The 24,642-nt window shown below is 40.9% G+C and overlaps 1 protein-coding gene across 6 annotated transcripts in view; it reads right to left on the reverse strand.

The window, feature by feature from the left end:
* LOC102204783 (nucleosome-remodeling factor subunit BPTF) overlaps positions 1 to 24,642 on the reverse strand; it is a 56,218-nt gene that overhangs the window by 26,148 nt on the left and 5,428 nt on the right. For 3 of the 6 annotated variants that reach the window (XM_013911635.1, XM_013911636.1, XM_013911634.1), the window contains exons 3-21: positions 18,058 to 18,109; positions 17,676 to 17,844; positions 15,318 to 15,578; positions 14,664 to 14,861; positions 13,462 to 13,650; positions 13,078 to 13,253; positions 12,018 to 12,197; positions 11,523 to 11,704; positions 11,106 to 11,237; positions 10,299 to 10,428; positions 9,584 to 9,719; positions 9,025 to 9,297; positions 6,808 to 8,893; positions 4,440 to 4,564; positions 3,584 to 3,736; positions 2,986 to 3,136; positions 2,587 to 2,626; positions 2,102 to 2,324; positions 883 to 1,032 (exon numbers count right to left, since the gene is read on the reverse strand). In XM_013911635.1, coding sequence (XP_013767089.1) covers positions 883 to 1,032; positions 2,102 to 2,324; positions 2,587 to 2,626; positions 2,986 to 3,136; positions 3,584 to 3,736; positions 4,440 to 4,564; positions 6,808 to 8,893; positions 9,025 to 9,297; positions 9,584 to 9,719; positions 10,299 to 10,428; positions 11,106 to 11,237; positions 11,523 to 11,704; positions 12,018 to 12,197; positions 13,078 to 13,253; positions 13,462 to 13,650; positions 14,664 to 14,861; positions 15,318 to 15,578; positions 17,676 to 17,844; positions 18,058 to 18,109 — 5,006 coding nt within the window. The remainder of the gene's footprint in view (positions 1 to 882; positions 1,033 to 2,101; positions 2,325 to 2,586; positions 2,627 to 2,985; positions 3,137 to 3,583; positions 3,737 to 4,439; positions 4,565 to 6,807; positions 8,894 to 9,024; positions 9,298 to 9,583; positions 9,720 to 10,298; positions 10,429 to 11,105; positions 11,238 to 11,522; positions 11,705 to 12,017; positions 12,198 to 13,077; positions 13,254 to 13,461; positions 13,651 to 14,663; positions 14,862 to 15,317; positions 15,579 to 17,675; positions 17,845 to 18,057; positions 18,110 to 24,642) is intronic. The other 3 variants (XM_005736280.1, XM_005736278.2, XM_013911637.1) reach the window with 2 other exon arrangements.

Genomic DNA, 24,642 nt, shown 5'->3' on the forward strand with positions numbered 1-24,642 from the left:
AAATCTGTCAACAAACAATTTAATCACTGATGGAGGATGGACAAAGGAAGAAGCCATTAAACTGTTTCCCCACATCAGGAACACTTTCCTTAAAATTGTCAGCTAGTTGAAGTTTGTCACTACACGCAACCACTTTTCTGACCCATTATTATCATAAGATATATACACACGTATATATTGGCTACATCAGTTGTTTTCACAATTTGTTTCATGTCCTTAATTTAGAAAGCCATGCTTGAAATGATGTACGATATTTCAGGGTAAAGAAACGGGGCCAGAGAACAACTGAAAAAGCAAACTAAAGCTACCAGTGAATCAGAGAACAAATCAACGATGCAGGGTGATAAATCTAGATCTAAACCAAGCTAAATACAGTATTTTAGATGCATGTAATTTCATGCCCATTAAGAAAAACATGGTCGCATTTGAACCATGGTGAATCTGCGACAGCTGTGTGACTGATTCTGAAAGAGTGCTTTAAATATTGACCAGCTATCCTGACACTTGAGCCCTGCAGTTCCCCTAAGTCGTGTTGTTGGCTCGCTGACCGTCGCAATCAAGGACAAAAGGAACGCCTGATTTGAAAGGTTCAAAAAGTCCGGCATGCAGCAGCTGGCGCCAATAACATTTATGAAATGAATAAAGACAAGCTCAGTCCCCCTGGACAACTCTGTGTGTGGTTAGTACGCTAAATTACTTACAATGGCATCCAATTCATGGGCCAGATCTAATTTGGCCCCTCTGACACATTTTAAATGCTGCTGGTGTGGATCTGATGTGAGGCAATGAAAACAAACACACATGCATCCCCCAAATGGACGGAAAGAAGAAATGCTGCCCGAGGTCTGCCTCTGAGGTGTGACTTATTAAAACCAGCAATACCTCCTTGCGAAGTTGGCACGTTGACTGTGACGATCTTGCTGTTGGCAGGTAGTGGCAGCTTGGTGGTCACAACCTTTCCACCAACAGAGGTTCCCGTAATCTGGAAAGTGTGCCCACCAGATGTGGCCACCGTGGTCTCTGAGCCCGCTCCTAATTAAAGGAAGGAAATAAACAAAAGGTACCTTAAATACAGCTACACTGCAAATTCAATAATATTTCCCTTCTAATTAACGCACATAACCACTGTGCTTAAGACACAACACAGGAAATCAACACACTTTAGAAATGCTTTACAGTTTGCTGAGTTGAATTAATAAAAAAATAAGAGAATTAAAAATTAGAAAAGAGCTATGCCTAATAAAATGTCATCTCCAGCACCAAAACATATTTAAGACATTTATGCATTATGGCCTCCTCTGAAGGTGATGCAAGCTGTCACCCGTCTGTGCATAAACTGTGGTAAGGACTTGCTCTCCATTTCTGGATGAGTACAGCCTGCAGCTGTGCAATGAACACATGAACCCAGCATGTCCCAGGCACGGTCAACAGGAAACAAAATGAAGCTAAACGCTGGCCTAAGTAAGAGCCTGCATGTGCTCATGATCCAGAGGAGCCCACGATCCTCTGGCAGTGTGGGGACAGGAACTGTCCGGCTGAAAAAGCTGCAGGGCGGGGTGCAGTCGGATTAGTTGGAGGACCTCATCTCTGTGGCTCCAGTGAGATTTCCATTAAGAACAATCAGATGTTTGCTGTCATGGAGATGCAAGGGTGCAGCAACACCTCTGACACGGATGCCAGCATCCAGCATAACAACAGCCCAGCCTTGATGAAGATCAGTTATGGCTCATGGTGACATACACAGTTTGTTCTCTTTTGTTTGTGTGCATGTGTGTGTGTGTTTGTCTTCTGAAACAGCTCCCTTGCAAGTGCAGTAAATCAAGTCAATTGTAAGCAACTGGTTCAGTTTGTGTTCAGTAAACAAATTACTAATCCATGACTAGAATAGTTAGACTGTAAATTGATTTTAAATATTTTTAATTATTTCTTTTTGTTCACATAGCTCTAAAACAAATCCACTTCCTGGTACCAGCACCTGTTGATATATATAGATCTTAAGCATTGTTCTGATAGGTCCTACAACTTTATTTAGTATTCAGGATATTATAAAAAATCTATAAAAATACTCCAAATGCTGATTATTAGTTACACTGTAAAGTACCTTGTGTGCTTTGACCCTGCTTCACCCAGGTAGCAAACGACTGCTGGAAGTTTTTGTTCTGCTGGAATGTGACAGGGGTCCCCATCTTGGTGGACAGGACCACCTTGGTGCCGGGGGTGCCCTGGCCTGACAGTGAGCCAACGATCACTTTGGGTGTGGCAGCAGGTGTTGCAGGACTTCCTGCTGGGGTTGTGACTGAACCTGGTTTCTGCTCAAGACGTTTCTGAAAGAATAAACAAGTTGATCACAACATTAACTTATTTATTTTTAAAAAAGCCCCAAAACAATAAAATACCGTGACCTGGACTTGTTTATCTTTTTATCCAGGTGGGACCACAGATGTCCTTTTTTTCCCCACTCTCACAAAGACAAAAGTTTTACCGTAAGTTTGAAAAATAAATCAACGATTGAATAAATAAATACAATAAAATAAAATAAATTGATAAAAATGAAAAAACAGACTTAAAAAACTGAACCTCACTCACCTTGGCCTGCTCAGCTGCCTGAGCTTTCTCTTTCTCCACCCTGTGAAATGAGAATATGTGAAAAAGGTTAAAAGATAAAAAGAACAATTAAAAGATTATTAAAAATTTATTGAATTTGTCAAATTCTTAAGTAATATGCAAGTAGGATGTCTAGAGTGACGGAGTTAAATACTAAAAGAAAAAAAACCTCCAGTGAAATCAACTTTTAGACCTTCCAGCATATCTCGCACAAATCTAACCCGACGATTTACTTCTAGCTGAGTCAGAAAATTCTTCTTCTGAAAAGAAATCTTCTGGAACAATATCTGGCTCTCAGTATGGCATGTTTCTATACTGACTCATATAATTAGTCCTACACAGGACGCGCAAACATATTCCGCTTAAATTTGTGACACTGACCTTTCTGAGAAGGCTCTAATCTCCCAGAGGTCCAGCTCCTCCTCGGCTACCCAGGTCTCAATCACCACTGGGCCAGTCTGCTTGGCAGGCTCGGGCTTCTTGGGGCGCAAGGCACTGGATCGCAGACCCTTCCTCTGTGGGGTGTGGGTTTCTGGCAGAAAGATGAACAAATGATTGACGACAATTTGTAATTACATTTGGTATTGGACAGAAACGGGGCCCATGTAAATGTGTCAGTTTTACAGCCTGGTTACAATAATAACTTGTAAAATATAAATTAAAACAGACTGCACATCCTTTAAAACCAATATTTAGCAATAAATAATACAAAGACAGCATATCCAATGCTGAAATACTGAGCAACAACCAACTATTGCACGGAAACCAAACAGAAGAAAGAAAAAACTGTATTTAAACATTTATAGTATGGTTTTATTTATAAAGTTTAAAAGTTCAAAACAGGTTTGCATATTTCTGTTATTAACAAAGAGTTAGCAATGTAATAGTTTCACTTTGTGTTTGATGGTGAGAAACGACACGAGACGATTTTGTTTTGTTTGTTTTTTAATAAATGTGAAAAAAGAAAAGTCTGTTTTACCTTTTGGAGTTTCTGGCACTCCAAGGGGGCAGATGATTTTGCGTATGCAGTACTCTGAGCGGATGCCGTATGGTCCCACATCGCGGCGCTTGATGATCTCGGTGGTGGTGATTTCAGTATCTGATGTCTCTGTAGCAATGAGTGGGGATAGGGCTGGGTTGGTATGGTGATGAGGAGGAAAGCCCGAAAAGATGGAGGAAACGCACTCCAACATAAAAACAGTGACGTCCAAAAATGTTTTGCACATGTTTTCTCTATTATTCTGTTGGGCCAGCACAGGGATAAGTATAGAGAGAGAGGACATCAAGAAGCAAAGACACTACAAGTTGGAATTTTTGGGAAGACAGCAGTTGCTGACCGGAAAGATTACCATGCCTTACAACAGCGGTCCCCAACCCCCGGGCCACGGACCAGTACCGGGCCGCGAGAGTTGAGGTTTGGGTGTGAAATGTATGGTTTTCAGGGTTTTAAGCGTTTTCTGGGTCGTTTCACGTGTGTTATGAATAAATCTTCTTTTTTCGGTACCGGTACTAGTTTTATTTTGTTGTATTTATCCGCGACACCTTAAAGGCCGGTCCGTGAAAATATTGTCGGGCATAAACCGGTCCGTGGCGCAAAAAAGGTTGGAGACCGCTGCATTACAAGTTAGTAAAAAGAAACCAATTGAAATAAAATCCTGAAAAAAAAATCTGGACTTACCTCAAAATGAAAAATAAATAAATAAAAATAACATTTATAATCCAAGCTGTAGCTGGAAGCACTTATTTAGCATAACACCTCTGTAGGAGTTTGTTGCCATTCCTCACAGAAAATGGATGAAAACTGTAAATGATTATTGGAACTGTTGAAGGTCTACCTGTACGCGTGGTGCCGACAGCAGCGGACGGTTTCACGGCCATGTCGTCCCATCTCAGACAGGCCCACAGGAGCCTCAGCATGAGGCTCACTCCAGCCATAGACTTAACTGTCTGCAGTCGATACCTGGACAGATAGATACCGATTACATTAAATTATCTACCACATTATTCCAAAGAAATAATGCACACAGACAGGCCTCATGAACCAGGAGCCTTTTTCCTCCTTTCACAGCACCACTGTGCTCCCTGTCTCGTTGTTGTATAGTGCAAATTAATATTTGAATCAGGCTTAGAAACACTACTGACAGCACTTAAGGTGTCACTGAAATGACTGACTCAGAGTTACAGAAAACACGATCATGGGTCTGGAAGCGGCAGAATAAAAACAAACGAGAGTTGTTGGTGATGATGTTGACACTTCACGCCTGTTTCCACTAAAGAAACAGAACAGATCCCTGCAGGGCTATTTATTTCTACAAGGCAAATCAAGCAAGTAAACAATTCTGAACATAACAGACTCTTCTCAGTCTAGAAATAGACAACAACATCTCATCCATCAATAAATAATTTCCAAAAGAAGGAGAAATCCCTTCCTTATATCGTTATGACTGCTATGACAATGAGGCTAGCATTTGGATATCGTCATTAACGGCATCTTAAACATCTGAAAAAACACGATCGTCACAGGGCTTATTATGTGTACGGGGTCTGGTGGATATTCCCTTTCCCATGTGTAACCGCAGGTGGAAAAATATGCCTGGGTTGCAGGGCTTGGTCAGCGCGCAAAGCGAACATCGTGACACCTCTCCGACCACCGAATGATTCATGTCTCCTTTGGAACTCTGAGGTCGGGTCAAAATAACCAGAGGTCCCCGTGTGACACCAGAGTCAGAGCTACAGCATCACCCGAGGCCAAAGCCACGAACGGCAGACAGGAAGAATGAAGACATAACGAACAATAAATCACCAGGACATGGCGCTCTGCCAAAGCTGGGAAACTGTTTAAAGGGGAAGGATGAGAAGCGAGCGCTTATAAAACTTAGAAGAAACACAAAAACTGCTTTTGTATAATCCTACAAGAACCACAGAGCAATACAGAGATGATTACGCACTGTGTCACACTTGCGCTCTGGCTATCATTACTTAAGTTTTCTTCTTAGGAAAAGAAAGTGTGGTTACAGAGAGTTTACGCTGTGAAATGCTGCATTTTTGAGCTCATTTCCTGGATATTACATTTCAAGAGAAATGAGAAGTCCAGTAAAAAGAACTCATTAAGAACATTTTTAATTGCAGTGCTGCTGGACACAATATGACATGAAGCGGAACCTCACAATATCTGATAAAAGTGGATAACCTTGGTTATACCATGATGTTCAAAAGCCATTTAATGTAATTCTAATTCCATGATTATGCTGCTCCAAAATCTGAAAAAAGACAGCTCCTTTGGCCTGCTCTTTTACTCACAGCGGGTAGAATCACCAGTTAACATAACAAGCACATGTTTTTTAACTGTGGGCGATCATGAGCTCTAAAGAAAGCCTCCAACTGCCTTTGAACCAAGAAACGTCTTGCAGTAAGGCGACATTGAAACCATCGGAGCACTCCGAACACATCCAAAGGAGTTAACACAGTAAGTATTTCCACATATTTGACTTTCACAGATTTTTACGCCCTACCTGATGTAAGCCTCAAGAAATTTGCATCTCCTCCCGGGATACAACCAGGGAACTCAGCTTATGAACCAAGGATGATGTCCTCGCATTTTATATATTTTGAAATATACTCCCTCTGAATGGCCATTAATTAACAGTTAAAAGCAATATGTTGTTGTTGTTTTTTTAAATTTCCTTCAGTCTATTCAATTCAGGGTCACGGTCTGACTGGAGACTATCCCAGCTATCACAGGGTGAGAGGGAGGGTATACCCTGGAGGGGCTGCCTGGCTATCACAGGCCTACAGCAGACCAACAGATCACCATTCATGCTCACATTCACACTTACGTCCAATTCTGAATGACCAATCAAAGGAACATGGGAAATAACCAGACCTACGAAGTTACGCTCAGGATGCCCATGCTCGGAAATGATAAAAACAGGATCAAACAAGATTAAACTCCTAAGTAGTTTCCACCGCCGGAGACAAGAAAAGGAAACAAATGATAATGAAGATAATGAGCTGGCAATGTCTCTTCTAGGCTTTAAAGATCAACTTGCTTCCACTTTTGCTTTTTCTATTCATGCTTAAAGAAATATGGATCTTATCTAAGACTCAATACAGATAATAGAATTTAATAACACACCGGCTTCAGAGAGAGAGGACAGTAAGCAAGACGTGTGTGAGGAAGACAAACTGAGAATGGGACCTTACCTCCAGGTGATGCCAAACGTAGGCCTGGGCGAAGGATACGGCCAGATATCCAGTGCTGGCTTAGCATTGTAACTAAACACTGGCACCTCACGGAATCCGCCTCGCCTGGCCAGGATCTTTAAGTCATCGTGCGGAAGTACAAAAATACTCTTCTGGCTGCTCTTGGTGACAAACTTGCAGTAAGAGGGAAGAGCTGTGTCCGAGCGGGTCTTCTTAGTGCGGGAGAACTTGAGGAGGCGCACACGGCCCTTTGTTGACGAGTCCTCCTCGCTCACGGTAACAGACGACACTGAGGTTTTACCGCTGGCGTCAGTAGTTGACTCGCCCACAGAAGCTAAAAGTGTTGTTTTCTGCTCTTGTGTCACCATTTCACTCTGGCTGTCTTCAGACTGGCCATCGAGCCCCGGGGAGAAGATTTTGGTCACAGTTGTTTTGGTCATGGTTGTGAGGGTAGACACGGCGCTGCTCTCTGTTGTCGACACTACAGGCACCACCGGTTCTCCAGATGTCGTCGACGGCACCTTGGCTATCCTCATCTCAGTGGAAAGTACTGTGGTGGTAGTGGTGGTGGAGGTTGTGGTTACCTGTGTGATGATGGTCTTGACTGGTTCTGTCGCCCCACCGCTGCCGTTCTCCTCTGCAAAGTCGTCGCTCAGACTCGACTCCTCCGCTGAAGGTATAGGAGAGGGAGCCATTCTTATGATCTTGACGCCAAGACTGGGTTTGGTCTCTGTGCACTCAAAAGATGATGTGCTGTTGTGAACATTCGGAGTATGCTCTGCGGGTGTGTCTACGTTATTTTCCAGCTTTGTTTTCTTCAGTGGAGGTTTGTAATCTTGGTCAGAATTTGTAATCTTGCTTTCTGCCTCTACCTTAGAAGCTAAACAATTTTCTTTGACCCTAACCTCCGTGCTAGTGTTTAAAGAAGCAAGATCCCCGTTCACTAGAGGCTTTTGCTGCGTGGTGTCTTTCAGCGACACAGCAAGCCGTTGTTCATCTTCATCCTTCCCAATACTGTTCACCTTGGGCTGAGGCCTGTTGTTGAGCATGCCATTATTTGAGCTCACCACAGAGTTACCCAGCATGTTTTCACCCCCAAAACCATCATTACCATTTACCTGAGGGAGAGGAGAAAGTGGCTCGGGAGTGCCAGTTACAGTCCTACCATCTCCAATATCTTGCATATTGTCTTGACTATCCTCCGGCCCCATACCGTTTTCCTCTGTGCTCAAATGCACTGAGCCTAAAACTTCTGTGTTTTGGGGAATCGGTTTTAAAGGAGCTGTGTCTTGACTGTCTTTTTGGTCAAGACCACTTCTAAATGTCACTGCAGCATTCAGTTTTAATTTGGGTTCCTCAGACCCTTCATTCTCAGTAAGCGCAGCCTTCGTAACATCTGATGCTACACAGTCTGCTTGTTGCTCTAAAGAACTAGCTGTTGTTTCTTGCACATTGGGGAGTTTAACAGCCTCTTGCCCTGAACTAGCTTCCTTTGGCCCCATAGTCCTTTCATTTTCCACCAATTTCTGGGGCGAGGAGGGGGTTTGGTGTTGTGGTGAATTTGAATTTTCACCTGTACTGCTACTGTCTTTGGGTGTGGAGTCTGTAACAGGAGAAGGAAGAGGAGTGACAATCTTATCTGTAGTTTTAGAGAGCTCATCCCGACTCTCCCCTTCTACTTTTTGTCCTCCAACTTCTCCTTGCCCAGGAGTTTCAGTTGTGGAAGGTTTCTCCTCCACTTTCACAGCTTCACCCAATGTGAGATGTGTCTGAGTGAGAGCTTGGGGCTTGAGTGGTGACCGTGGCCGGACCGGAGTGCTTAGAGCAGGAGTTGGTGTGGATGAAACTTGTTTAGGCTCCTGGGGTTTGGAGGCTGACACCTGTTCCCTTTGCCTCTCTTCGATAATGTGCTGCTTCACTCTGCGTTCAAGTAGACTGTCCAGTTTGGAGGACTTGACCTTCTTCTTGTAAGCAATGCGGGTGAGGAAGCCTTTGCTGACATCCACTACGTCGTAGTTAAATGGTCGCTGAAGGCTTTCTGTTGGCTCCTCTTTCAGGGAATCCTTATCTTCCTGAATACAGGAACCTGGAGAGAAAACAATTCAGATTAAATGTGTTTCTTTACATTAGAATCATAAGTATTAGAGCTGAAGTAGTTTAAAGTAAATGACCACTCATAGAATACATGCAACAGAACGCAATGTTAATCAGTCATACTTTGCACTTCATCTGACGGCGAGTCTGTTGAATCCACTTCCATCTTCGTTGGCAATTCCTCTTTCGCCTTCTCCTTTTCATCCAAATCTTCTTTCTTTTCTTCATCCCTCTTCTCATTTGACGTTTGTTGATCTGTCAGTGGCTTGGGGAAGCCAGAGGAGTCTTCTTCTGTTGCTTCGCTGCTTGTTGCAACAGCTCCCTGAGCTTCTGGTGTGACTACACTAGGCCGTCGACTCAAGTCCAGCAGAGCACACTTCTTGCCAAGTTTAGCATCTTTGAAAAACAGAATGAGAGGACAACCTTATATTAAGCTGCTCACACATTGCTATTATATTAACTGAGCAAATTAGCAGGACAGACCATCAATAATTGAATTTACTGGGAACTTTTGAGAAAATTACATTAAATTCCCCAGGACATCACCATAAATCCAGAGAAATTTAATTCACTGTTGACCAATAAACACAAACAATAACACGTAAAAATAACTGAATGAGGTACAAATCTGTCTAATAACTAAAAAGCACAGTATATGCCATAAAAGCCTCCTGTTCCACACCTTCCAGTTCTTTGCGGTAGTTGGCGTTGGTGTTTCCTGGAAGTCTGGGAACAAATCGTGGCACATAAGTTTTACTGATCCAGCTCCAGCCCCCGTAGCCTGTAACGCGATACTCCTCTCCTTTCTGCTTCCACACCTACATGTAGGACAAGAAAGCAGGCAAGAAAAGAGGAATCAGGTAAAGCGAAAATATTCACATGGGGGGGAAATATGTGGTGGGAAACTAAGAGGGTGATCATACAAAGAGCTTTAAGGTTACAAAGTTATTTGCACACCGATCACTAATTGCTGAGGGAAATGACTCACAGCAGAGCTTAACTTTCTGCATCAAAGAGCCTTTGATCGGTCCTCATGCATGTATGCACAACATGCACTTCAGTGTTTCCCACTAAAAGGACTCATTTTCCAAAGTTTCAATGCAGATGTAGATTAGACCGACACACTGCAGTTACCATTAAAATTAGTGCACAATCATTTCACAAGTGCATCTAAGCATGATTGCCTATCTTACCATTTACCTATTTGTCATTTAACTGTGGTCTTCCTGCACAGTATTAAGTACAAATTTACATTAAACGTGGTCCAATCTGAAATGATGTGCTAATCTCTGGATGATCTTATCCAGGTTTACATATGAAATCCATCATCCATTCAATAATTCATGTGCCAGAGTTTAACTAATCAGTTCAACTGCAGCAATTTGTGCGGCGCCTACCTGATGTTTTATTGGAAAGGTGTATTTGACCCAGGTGGCCTGTTGCAACGTCTCCTCATCCTCCAACTTCTTCTCCCTTTTCTTTACTTTTTCTTTCTCCTCACGCTCCATGGATGTCATGCGATTTAACCTGAAATGCATTTTAAATTGTCATACAGCTCGTACATTTTAAATGTTTCCATCTTTATGCTAAGAGAAGCAGAAAACAAGTCGTTTTTGAGCAATCTGCATCTGAAATTTTGTTTTCATAGAATGCTGCATCAACAATATTATCATTGCTGCATGTGATAACATCATACATGGCGATGGATCACAAAAACTTCTTCCTTTCAAACTGATTAAAGATGAGGAGATGACAGCAAGTCTTGAAACCATTCCATGAAAACCTCACACATATACACACTGATAGAAGTCCTTGAAACGCCACTTTCTCTCTCACTTACTAACAGTTCGGGCTTACACATACACACATTCTGCTCTTAACCTTGTGAAATCTTGGACAATCACTTCTTCAAAAGAGCCCTTGTGTTGCTGAAGCAGTCGTAGAGGCAGGGGTGGGTGGTGGCTGGTTGTGGACTTGCAATCTAAATATTATGCCTCACAGCCAGGGTGGGCCTTTTGATCTGATCTGGGTAAGATCAGCTCTGCCAGTTAACTGCATGCACATCCCCCCCATGTACGTGCACTGAAAGCTTGTTTGAGCTCTTCAAGGTATTTGAATTTTTTTGTAAAACTCAATTTATTTGTGTTTGTGAAGCGATGGCAGCATGTATGGTGCGCACTGTAAATATGTAAAGATTTTCATACCTGGTATGGCCCAGTGAATCCTTCCAGATGGGCAACATGGCCACAGGTTTGATTGCACACTCCAGGATGGCCAGAGCCAGTGCAAACTCTCTGGCCTTACTGCACATCTGAACTGCTTTGATCCAATTGGTCCTTGAAAGAAAAAAAATAAACAAAAACAACATTTTAGCATGTTTCGACCTCCTCCTGTACTCTGGGTTCTTTCAGATTTAGGCTACAGAATATTTGTAAGCGGACAGTCTGACCACGATTTGCTTTTACATCTGTTAAAAATGCTACTTTGACCCAAAAAGTAACTGATTTACTGAAAGATGTTAACCTCACTAGCAAGTTAAGACATAAAACCTAAAACCCACTAAAACCCACTAAACAAAGCCAGTGGAGCACATGAGATATTATTGTTATATCCTTTTATACCTGTGTGACGCCCAGTTCGGGTGCATGAATGGTGCTGGAACATTGTTCTCCAGCTGAATGATAGTGAGCCTCAATGTGGAGATAGTCAGAACCTTGGAGCCATAAATGGACCCGTTCCACTTAAACTCTCCTGCTGGTGTCATGCAGAATTTGTGGGAGAGATGCCGCCTCTTGTCATGGTCCTGTAAACAAACAGATAAATGGAATTTAGTTGGGAATTGGAATCCAGTAACTCAAAGAACTGAATGAGATTTTTCACTTGGAACTTAATTCCACATCTGGATAGTAACTGGTGTAATCTGCCACATATAACAAGTAAAGACACATATGTTCACAAGTGAGGACAACTTCAATGTGACTAGCACTACCATAAAAACAGTAGAAACACATGCAAATAAAAACAGCAGAAGAATACCGTAACCAAAGAGCCAGGCAGACAGATGCAGTAATGAAAGAACATTCAAATGTTAGAAATAAAGATGTCATCCTACTTGCCTCTCTGTGCTGGTGCTTGTTGAGGGCCAGGGCGTTGGAGCTGTACTGGTTATGGTAGATGCGGTACTTGCCCTCCTGCCCAAGCTTGAAGTATTGGCTGAGGGTCCCCTTCATTACCACATCTTTGCTGCTGCGTGTGCTGACGCGAGTGATGTCACCTTGTGCGTTTACTACCAGTACCTAAAAAAGTAAGCAAAGAATGAAAATCCAGTTGGAATGGAAAACGTGTCCCTATTGTCTTCCTCCCATCACTCCCAACTGTTCACAGCAAATGCCTGCCCCTCCCTGACCCTGGTTTTGCCAGAGGTTTTTTCCTGCAAGAAGGGACTTTTTCATTCCCACTGCTGCTAAGTGCTTCCCAATTGTTGGAGCTTTCTCTCCATTATTTTAGGGTCCTAACTTGACAATTTTAAGAGCCTTAAGTGGTGCTATATAGATAAAAGTAATCTGAATTGAACTACCCACACTGACAATGCAGCTTTGAAATTAGCTAAAGTAAAAAAATAAAATAAATAAATAAAAAAGAGGTATGAAAACGTGTATGAGTATGACACGCCTGAACAACCGCCGCGTTATATCGTAATATCCAGTGTTACAGTGGGTGGTTCAGGTGAAGATGATAATGTATGTTTATTTTCAATACCAATGTTGTCTCTGTGCATTTTCCAAGTCACAGTAAAATTATTACCAGCAATAACGAAGCATTCCCTGAACCTTTCATTATATCCTTAAACAAGCTCCTCCTCCCTTTTCTCTTACATTTACTATTGCTGACTGTAATTTTACAGCCAGCAATAAAAAAAAAAATAGACAATATGATTTGTTGGATAAAGCATTAGAATATATCTTAGTTATAAGCATCAAAGTATCGCAAATAAAAATAATACTTTTAAGGAAAAAAAAAAACACTGTTTAAGACTTTTTTGAAAGAATCTGTGGGAATCCTTGTGTTCCTTGTAACGTCATGAATCTAAATGCCGGTCTGAACGCCCATGTTAGGAAGTTGGCACCAATTTTTCATGTATAGTCTAAAAGCCCAAATCCATTGGTGGTTTCTTACCTCTCTGCCCTCCTTGAAGCCTTTATTGGCTTCATGAACAGCAGCTGCGACCTGTTGGTTTTTCAGCTGGCTCAGCTTGCTGTCTGGGTTTCTCAGCCGGGTCACCATGCGAGTTGCTGATGACTTCTTAGCACCGGGACCTGTCCCCTCACCGTTGGTGGAGTCTTTACCGTCCCCTGGTAATGCAATGTCCAATTCACTCAGATGCAGAGGGAGTGATACACAGCTCAGTAATAAACTCAGTAATATACAGTGTGGTGGGGATTAGTAAGACATAGTGAACAGCTTCTTCTGGGATCGTTTATCTTCTGAGGTAGTATAATGAGGTAGTATAATATAGCATCATTCAGTATAATGTAGTCACATAACGCTGTTTTGTCAGACCTGCATCATCAAGGCTTGCCAGGGATGACTGGGAGGACTTGTCAGCCAAGTCTGGGGGTTCAGGACACCTCGGAGGGACACCAGCTCCAGTACTGCTGTTACTGTTTTCCTCAATGGGGTGGGGAGGCTGGCTTAGGCTGGGGATGCCATCGCCACTGACAGGAACAGAATTTGATGGCGGGTTTTCTGCTGAACAGGCAAAATACAATAAAATGTAAATTTAATCATAAACAGAGCTGACAGGTTAATTAAGAGTAACGTGACTCAACTGTGCTATTCCGTGGGTAACAATCCGGGACACATTTCATGGATCATTTAACCCAACAACACAAAAGTAAACAGCACATATTGTAAATTAGAAAAATGAATAATCAAGCCTTTAAAAACTTGGTCAAAAAGTGAAGGGTTAATATATAGGTTTAAAAAAAAAATCTTTCAGTTTCAGTAAAGACAGGAACTTTCTTCTGACCATTCTGAAAAATGTTGGGGCTGTGGCTCCCTCTGCTGATAAGCCATGCCTAATGCATGCAGCACATAAACACTTCAGGTGTAGCGATTGGTCACTTGAAAGTTAAAGGCTACTAGTCCAGAGAAAGAAACGCTCAACAATGAGGCTTGTGCACACATGACATCAATGATGAAGATGAGTCAGTTTTCTGGAGAAGTATATGCACATCGTAACTGAGCTATCAACCCAACAAAAGCAATTAATAAACAGAGCAATGTCTAATCAAAGGCAGCAGTTGCAAACAAGCAATTACAAATAAGCAGCCAAAGAAAAGCTTTTTAAAGAACCAGACAATGTGAATGCTGCCTCTAGCTGTTAAAGGAGCGTTTCTAGTCGTGCTGATTGCAGAGACAATGCAATGTGATTGCGAATCAACACAACACAACCAGCTTCTAAGCTCTTTAAAGAAAGCAAGTGTGAGGAACTGAGTTAAAGCACGAAATGACTGGAACAGTTTCAAGACAAAAGCCAATATTCAAGAAGTAACTACACCACTGAACACAAAAGCCAGTAGACGGAATGAGAGCAACATGCAAAGAGGAACACCAAAGCACCGGGAATAAATGTTGGAATGAAAATGAGATTCATCACTCAGTCCCGTGAAGTTGCAAACTGTAGCAGGGAAGCAGATCTCCAAAAGCAGCTTAACGAGGGCAATTTCTCCCTTAAATATTATCTGATATTATCTATCTACCTTCATTGCTGTTAGAGACCTCCATATGGGAACACGCCTCCGTCAGAGCCTCTGCGGTCGAGGCCGGAGGCTTCGGAGCCTCGGCGGCCACACTAGAGCTTGCAGTGACGGTTTGCGTTGGAGAAGAGGGTGCTGGAAGCAGGGATCCATCTGAGATGCTACTATTGCCTTCTTGGCCAGTGGGAGGAGCTTCACCGACTACAGATGAACAGCAGCAACATTGTAAATATGTTGATAATGCATTGGTTACTTGGAGACACTGGAGAGGGGAAGTGATGATTGGGCACGTTTGTGTATTGTCTTTCTTAGAGTACGTGCAATAAAAGTGCTATTGCTCTTTTTAAATGCCTCTTTATCACAGAGGGCAGCATAGTCCCAACAAGACGTTGATGTGAAATAGGCATATGTCCTTTTGTGATTGCCAGCCTGTGGCTTGTCTTGAAATGCTCACAGCATTTTAATAGGTCAAACACGTGTGAAATTGATTCATCAATCAATAACTAATTACAGGATTGCAGTGATGTCGTTTGTTCAAGGCTCAAAAGCAGAATAAGACGGCTGCATACATGTTTTGTTTTCCTATGATTATTACTTTGTAGCATATATTTGGTCATATTTTTATGGGTTTTAAAAAAAATTAAGAAACATAATTACCTCCAGCTTTCGCACCATCCACTTTTTTCTTTGTAGCTTCTTCTTCTTTTGTCCGCTGCTCCCCCTCTTCCTTTGCCGCTTCCTTTATCTTGGACTCCTGCTGTCCTTCATCCTTCAACTTGACATCTTCGTCTTCCTTCTCCACATCCACCTCTCTTTTCTCCTTCTCCATCTGCGCTTTCAGGGCCTCCTCAGCAGCCCGTCTCTTCACCTCTTCCAGCTCCTCCTCCTTCTTAGCCCGCAATCGTTCCAGGATCTCCTCTGGATAAAAGAGGAAGACGTAAAGTGAAATAAACGAAAGAAAAAGTCAAATTCAGGGCTGAGCCAAGAGAAGGTACAAGAAAATTTGAAGGACTGGAAAAAAAAAAAAAAAAAAGAGTTAAAACACATTTGCTCTTCGTATGATTATGTTGGTGGTTGAGATGTTCTCAGTATATGATCATCTAAATGTCCGTAAGAAAACTGATGAAGACTTTTTTATTTAATTATTAGAGTAAATCAACAAGTAGTAGATGGATTGATAGAAATGATGACTGAAATAATAGCAATGATAATGAAAAATGAGCCATGTGAGTACATTATATGACAAGATTGGACTTTATTTTTAAACATAAACTAGGAGAAAAGAGAACTGCCTTTCAATGGATTCCTGATGTTATGAATGGTGGAAGCGTTAGACTGTTTATGATTTCGATAAGTAGCACGTACAATATCTATATAATCACTTGTGTTAAACTGGGAAGAATTTGCTGAGAAGCAGCCCAATAGAGCTAGATTCTAGTAAGGGTCAATTTTAGGTCAACTAGTCCAGTGCTGGCGCACACAGCAAGAGTGACATGCTGGGTATTTAAAATCCTGGAAGGGTGATTTAGAAACAGGAATCTTTGGTGGTCTGACGACAGGTGAATGTAAAACTGGTCAACGTAAAACCTCTCCCTGTGCTGCTGTAACTGAAATACAGCAAAAGTAATAAAAAAAAAAAAAAACTGGATGGCACGACTATTGATTCATACATTGTCCTACTGCATCAATAACCAGGGAGAATTCAAACAAAGCAGTAGAAAGACTGTTCAGGTGAGGCTGCCATCTCTCCAAAACACTACAATTCTGATAAAAAACAAGGGCTAAAATCCCAGTGCAGCAAGACAAAAGCAAAACAAAACATAAAAAACAGGTCAAGGGAAAAGAAACACCAAAAATGCAAATGACTGACATCTGTTTTTATTGCTGACGCTGACAAATCTATGTTTGCAGAGGTAGCTTGTAGGCTTTGATGGAAGATTTTGTGGCCAATTTGATATTTGTTTAGCACATCAACTCTTTGTGAACGCATGTGTGTCATCTTGCACATCATTATCTGCCATTTGTATTCTCATTTTACCCAAATTGGGAAATCTTGCTCCAAGCAGTCCAAACAGAAGACCATGCAAACACTGAGGAAATGCCTTTATTGACACACACAAAAAGGGAATTACACTTATTCTTTTAACTCCATATTTTTGTTTCTTTTCTGTCCTAAAATTTCTTTTTTGTTTAAACAGAACTGCTTTGAAAATGCCAGAGCTGCTGACAAATGTCGTGTCTCCACCTCCCAACCAGATATGAAACTTGTAGAGGGGAGAAGACAAAGGTATGCCAATTCTGTACTGCGCATTATCACATTAAATCTTAAATATCTGTAATCCAAAACATAAGAGAGTTATGTAGCAATACATAAACTAGATTTAAATTTTAACTCAAACCCTCTGTTTACAAGGAGCAGCCAATCAGAGGAAAGTTGGCCTTAAAGTTAAAGGAGCTGAAGTGGCTGTTTTAAGGCAGAAGAAAACCCAGTGTAAAGAAAACAGAGAAAAGATCATTATGAACCATGACTAATGCAAGACTAATCTAGCATATATTTTCCAGTGTATTATTCTTACCAACTTCCACTGCAGAGCAAACAAAATGCTATAATAAATGAGCTGATATGTGGTCAAACGCTCTTAATTTTCAGACACACAAAACGCCCTGAAACAAACAAAAGACACTGGGAGATACTCTATAGGCAGAAAGAAAGGGATAAGGAGAGAGAGAAGCTCAAGTGCTGGACATGCTCCAGACTGGGACCAGCGTAACGTTACATAATAGCTGAGTTGATTCCTATGGCCAAGCCATCTATGACTGGGTGGCATTCATGAGTACTGGCGAGAACGCAGGCAGGAATGAGGAAAGAGAGGCAGGAAGAGAAAGGGGAAAAAATTACTTTGAGTTTAAAAGAGATCATTCTCCTTTCAAGCATGATTAAACTCAGCAACAGAGAGTATCTGAGACTGTCAGAGCCTATTTTATGAGGAGGAGAAAAAATGATAATCTCTTTACCATTTGCAGCAGTGAGGAAACATTTGTTGCTGCCACGGGCCTTGTTGGTTAGGTCCTCGGTGATGTCCATATGCGTGTGCACTTCGTCCCTTATTTCCTGAAGGGCTGCATACAGGTCAGCCTCCCAATACTCCTTATCCAAGCTATCTATCAGCTCAGCTAGCTGCACCTGAGAGAGATGTTCAGGGAGCATTCAGTAAATGATCACTCCACTTCATGAGCTCAAAGTTATGACAGGCTTACTGGCAAAAAAAAACAAAAAATGCCTGGAAGCATTTCATTAGAAAGAAGGTTTGTAATAAAAGAGATGATCCAAAATGATTAAATGTGATTTGGTGAAGAGCCTACAACAGAGGCAACAAGAAAAGATGAGGCGCATTACCTTGGTGCTGTAGTACCAGATGGCTTTGTCCTCCAGCTCACCATCCTCTTCACTGTAGGGGAGACATGGGAAATTAGATAAAAAAACAGAAAGAATTAAGGGGAAGAAGGAAGAGTTGCTGGCAGACATGCTCTAAATAATACAGACTCTGCTGTCTGTATTCCTTTGTTGGACTTTATGTGATTTAATTTGGCTTGTAGTTTTCCTTGTCAGGAGATTTATTCTTTTCATTTTATTTTTCATATCGAACTGTACAAGGTCCCTGAAGAGTGTGGTTACGCTTCCATTTCCTCAGATCCATAAAACAGGCTGTGCAAAACATGCAAAGTGACATACAGCGTTTGCAGCGCGGCATGATATATTATGTCGCAAACGACCGCTGGTGGTGACCACAGTGTGAGTTGGCACACCCAACGCTGCGGCTCTATTGTAGCTCTGCATTTAGAAAGATAACTTGAGGACCTGACTGCAGCTTTGGCTCATTCAGACAAATGTAGCTATGATTGTGACGCTAGCTTTCACAGTAGAGGACGGAGGCTTTCTGTCATGGGCCATCTTATCTCGTCAGTGATTTTCAGAGTAATTATATAACTTTCAACATAAAATAAATAAATAACATCGCTGTCAAAACTTTACTAACTGTGTGAACTAAGCAAAAACATAATCGGCTGTGAAGTTTTTCGTAACTTTGAAGAGTGAAGACAACATGAGAGATTAAAACTAGCAGCGAGCAGACCGACATCCTGAAAGGAGAATCAAAAGAGCAGAGATATGCATCGCCGCTTCCAGTCACACCTTTCAGAGTGCAAAGCAGGATGCAGTTTTAAGTTAAAGTGACATGCTTTGTATCCAGGCAACCACACGCACAGCCAATCATGTCCACCTAAGTCTTTGGAGAGAACTGTGATTTAAACCAAGGATTAGAATTTTTACCTGGATTCTGGAAATGATCTTTGCACAGTGGCCCTCTTGTTAGGTTGCACATGTCCCTGTCACTGTGGTTTGAATATTAAACTTAAGGTTGTAACACATTAATGGGTGTCAAGAAAAACTGCAAGGCGTAGCAGCTTAAGACTTAGTGGTACTCTTTGTGGTACTGTCCGACTCACTTTATAAAATGAATGATCAGCAATAAATGCATAATCTTCAAAGTGTATGCTTGACTGACCAAAAAAATGAAAAAAATGAGCCTTGTCAGAAATGATAAAGCCTATTTTTATCTTCTGTTTTGATTCAAATGAGTCTTTTTTTTTAATTTATTTAAGTGAACTACATATAAATTCCTTAACAATAAGCAGGTACAGGTCTGACATGTCTATCAGAGGGACTGTTAGACATGTTTTTGGTTCTTATCTGCATTTACTGAACTCGTATACCTATATATAAAATTCTGGAAGCCCATTTGATATACATTAGATTAGGGCTGTGTCATATTGTATTGCCTGTGGTAAAAAATAGTCTAAACTTTTTACATACATGATATAAAACTGTCACATCAAGATATCACCGATATAGATGCCCTGTGTTCACGCTCCCCCGTGCACACAACAAGGAGACAAACCCAGACGTGTTTAACAGCGAGCGCCTCGTGTCCGCATCTGATGGCAACTGAATAAAAAAGGGGACCAACTTCATTATCCTCCAACAAAGCTTTGCAAAATTTGCAAATTAGAAACATCAAACTCAAAAAACACACCATCAAGTAGAACCAGGCTACAAAGGCACGCAAGAAGGAGATATTAGCAGCTGGTGATGAGGGACCCAAAAGTAAACAAATGACTCAACCAAGTGTTGCTGGAGCACTCACTAGTTGCGCTCCATGCGACAGGACGAGCAAACGGTAGATGGAAACTACTGATGCGGTTACGCGGTGGAAAAGCAGCTGATTAAAGAGCTAGACACAAATTACAGCATCCCAAATAGAAAATATCCTTCACATTCAATGTTATTATGTGACAAAAACAATAGAGGCTGATGAAAACTTTAATTATTAAGTATTAAAAGGTATAAAACGCCACCTAAGCTACTTTTGCACTAACATTTGATTTCTGCTGTGTCACTGCCATTGCCATATAATGCTGCTGCTAGCATCATGTGGCAATAGCTTCAGACTTTGAATTAGGTAGCAGTCATCAATGACAGAAGCTCATTGGAAAATACGTATAGAAAATACCCTCATTTTTTGGCCCTGATAAGTGCTGCTGAATGCAAGCTGCAATCACTGATTAAACACTGTTCAGTTTTTTTTCTATATTATCAGAAATTTCCTTGAAATACTGTGATGTACAAACACATATTAATGCATATTAATATTTGAGCTACAGTACATGTACTAGAGTATCACAGCTGGCTTAGCCCTCACAGGTCTCATAGCAACAACTTTCTCAATAACAAGTGATTACAGAGATTACATGTTTTGTATGGAAATTTTGTACTTTAATATTTTTCCCCAAAGGCAGAGCCCATGTTTTTTTGCTTCAAGTACATCTTTGACATGATATGATGGTGCTTATCTGTTCATTTTAAATAAAAGGTTTATAAATCCTTTTGCTTTCTCTAAATGTTAAAAAACAAAACTGGAAATATCTTAATCTTTACATGACAATGGAACAACTTCACTTCACATGGACACTTGACTTCATTTTGCAGCAGCTACAGAGTTCCTGCCAAGGGAATGTGAAGCCTCAGGCCATGTAACAGTAGTGTCTATTCAGCATCCCTCCAGGCCATCTGTGCGCACAAAACTTTATTTCCCCCCATTGCACATACACAGCTTGTGCACTTCTTGTAAGTGAACAGAGCTTTTAAAAGGTAGTCCAAAGACTGGTTGCTCAGCACCTGCTGTTGGCTGATTTGATGATCAGGGTGGAGCAGAGGAAGCAAAAAAAGTGAAATGTAGCAATGACAAACCTCAGGCCACCTAAACTCCTAAATCTCCTTTTGTTTAGGTCATTCACGCTCCTTTATGATTTATGTTGCACACTGTCTGCTGCTGCTGATCCAGCGGGTGCACATACACACCATCTGTGGCTGCTCAATACTAATATCAGTTGCTAGCATATGGGACCAATACTGCTGATAGTAAGGTTATGTTAAAACTATAATGGAGATGTAGTCTGGTTTAATAAAAAGCCGGTCTATTCCAACATGCAGATATGTACTCATATGCATGAAACCAAGTTATGATACAGTAGGGCTGTTCGATATAACGATATATATTGGATGACGATATAAAAAACATCTATCGTTTCATTTTACGCTATCGTTTGTTACGTGGTGTCACAAAATAAACTGTTTACGGCAATATTTTTTTATTGTTCTGATGGTCACTGTAGTGGCTATATTAATTTCTTAAAGTTCTCTCTTTCTCTTATATTTAATATAACCACACTACGGACGGACAAGCGACTGTTTTTATGCTTTGTTGTTAGCAACAACGCGTTTCCGCTTGTTTATTTTCCACATAAAACTTTCACAATAAAGCTCAAAGATCCTGTTGAGACTTTTCAAAATAAACTGAATCACGTGAAAGAGTATGCAGAGTATTTACGGATGAGAAGCAAAAAAGAGCCGTCAGGTGCTAAAAAATAAATCTTAAACTCAAACGTTAGAACAGGCTTTTCCCCGCAGCACGCCGTGTAATAAATACTCACAAAGAAGGCCGTTACAACTTATGACTAAAAATGTATTGTTTCATGCATCGGTTAAAACACTCGACTCCAGGTACACGACGCCCAGCTGGAAACACTTCACGCAAGTCGAGCTGCCCGAGACTCACAGAATTTACAGAAAGTTTTTGTGATTTATATCGTTATCGGACGATAGATGTCTGATATGAGATTTTGGTCATATGGCACAGCCCTATGATACAGTGTTAAAAACTGTAAATCACCACTTCAATTACAAATTATCTGCAGCAGAAAAGTATACTGTCCAATCATTTCCACAATATGATTGTACAGTGTGGATAGAAAGAATACGGAAATTGCTGACTGTTAGTCCTGCTGGTGAATTATCTGTTTCACAAACCTTGTTGCACTGAACAAAAATTGTTTTATGTCTGTTTGACTATGCTTGGCTGTGCTTTTTGGATGTTTCAACCTGAATGTTAATATCAAAGGCATTTGACCAGTACTCATAACCGTGACACTGATCTGGGCTGAACTGAGTGGGAACAAAGCCTGGTTGTAACCTGAAGACCTTTTTAAAATGTCCAGATTATTTCCAGGTTCAGACATGTTATTTGCTGTTAACTCTGTCTGAAAAAGTTTACATGTTTTATTACTGATAAAGCACATATGTTTGTCCTCATATTAGCTCATTAGAGCTCTTGAAAAAGACAAACAAAGAAAGAATTTCAATCGTGTCACGTTTGGTGGGTCATTAGTGGACTTTCCAGTAGGGCTGGGCCATACCATACCGTTCACGGTAATACCGGTATAATGTTGGGCAACGATAAGCAAATGAAATACCGCAATAGAATATGGGTAAAACGCGCATGCGCAGTGCCTTTGTTTTCATACGTACATGGCGGCGACGGAGAATGAGAAGGGCGAACGCAGATCGTTGAATGAAACAGATAAACCAGAACTGGTTTGTAAAAATGCTGCAACCTCAGTGGTGTGGAACTGGTTTAGCTTTCTTCCATCAGATACACAACAAAGCACTATTTTTGGTAGAGCATGCTGGTGGGCCGTCGTTATTACCGTGTTTTTTTGGAAAATGCGGCACACTTAAAATAAATTCTTTGATTTTTCTGAAAATCGACAGAAAAATCCCGTGTGCCTTATGTGTCTTAGGTCATATCGCCCTGCTCTACTTTCCAGTAATCTAGATAATCTACTAATGTATTCGCCACCCTTTCATATGGCAATCAGTGTTATCATGGCTGCTTTAATCGCAGTTGGGAAAAGTTGCTAATCTACTTTGCCTGTAGTTGCTACAAGTTTCTTTGACATTTTATGCTCTCTGGTTGACGTGTTCCTGCTTACTTCTTCCTCTGTGGCTCCTTAAGGGTACCTGAGCATCATTGTTTTGACACAGGTGCTGCCTGTGGGCAAGTAATCAACAATTATGTTAATGCTAGCCAACTTAGCCACCTAACATGCCAGTATGTCCTATTGATATGAAGACATTGCCATAAAAATAAAAATTACCCATTAGATCCTCGGTTTCGTGGATGCCAGAAGTGCATGAAAACTCTTGTGTTCTGTCTTGCAGCCGACCACAGAAGATGTATTGTGCTCTACCAAGTCATTAAAAAATGTGGCCTAAGAGGAAGCGCCTTGTTTCTGTGTGTGAGTTGTGCTAAACTAGATGCAAAGCGAGGCACTGTGCAAATGCAGCACATAATCACATAGATAACTCACTGAAGAAAACACTGGACTGCAATACGAGCAATTTCAAAAGCAGGGTCTTCTGTAGGAAAGACTAACCTCTTTTGATCTGACTTTTTGTAGTTTTAGTTTCTACAATGATTTTGCAAAGACACAAAAGAAAGTTATAGCGCCCTTAACCAAAGGGGGAAAAAGGTAAAAAGCATTATATGAGCACTTCAATTTATTGCACATGACATTTAAAAAAAAAAAAAAAAAAAAGTTATAGAGAAGCTTCTGGTATTTCATTGCTCAGACTGTCCTGCAATTATAAATTTAGAATATCAAGTTTTCATTGATTCAAAGAAAATGTCCGTGTACTTTGGTTTAGTACTGATTGCAATGAGCGGTGGGGGTATTTCTCAATTGGAAAAGCTGTAAAACTTAGAGAGTTAAAAGTTCAAAATCTATGCACTTCTTCACATTTTCTAAAGCTGTCCACTGGACCGCATTGGAGTCTTTGCTGGGCCGATTAGGGCCCCCGGGCCTTATGTTTGACAACCCGATCTAGAGTTTGTGAATGATTCTGTGGTTATGCTATACTCTCAGTCATGCTCAGGAATAAACTTGTGACAATATTCTGTTTTTAAATCAGCTGAGTTAAGTGCATGTTGAATATAGTGCAGGTCTTTTTTTTTAAAGATTAACACCTACAGGCTGGAACAAAGATGATGTCAATCACTGATGCCAATCTGTTCATAAGTGGCTGTGATTAACCAAACAGACCCCAAAACACGACATAGTAGTTAGAGTACATATCGTACTAAGAAGAAAAACTGTACAGAAAGCACATTAAGGGATTAATGGGCATATTGTGCTTCCCTGTGATGTTCTTTATAAGTCTATGTGCATATGGTTTGTGACACTCATCAACACTCCCACTTTGATACGACACCAAATTGGAGACTCTGCCTTAGAGTGGATTAAAGTGCTTTAAAGAACACTAGTCGAACAAACAAATGCTCTTTCGTTGAGATAAACCACAAACGTCTGGCACCTGTGTCTTTGTTTTGTATTAGTAGTTTACAGTATGATTCATATCTCAGGTTTTGAGCCACGGTTTCAGCTCAGATCAGTTTTTTGAGAGGTTTATTTAAAAAAAGAAAATGTTAAAAAGGTATTTTATGGAAAGCCTGATTATTAGGTCATTATTGGACCATGAAAAAAATTAATAAACTCTATTACTCTGATGTTTTTTCTGAAAAATTAC

Source organism: Pundamilia nyererei, unplaced genomic scaffold (genome assembly GCF_000239375.1).
Source record: "Pundamilia nyererei isolate P.nyererei 1_Seehausen unplaced genomic scaffold, PunNye1.0 scaffold00068, whole genome shotgun sequence".
NCBI classification, from domain to species: domain Eukaryota; kingdom Metazoa; phylum Chordata; class Actinopteri; order Cichliformes; family Cichlidae; genus Pundamilia; species Pundamilia nyererei.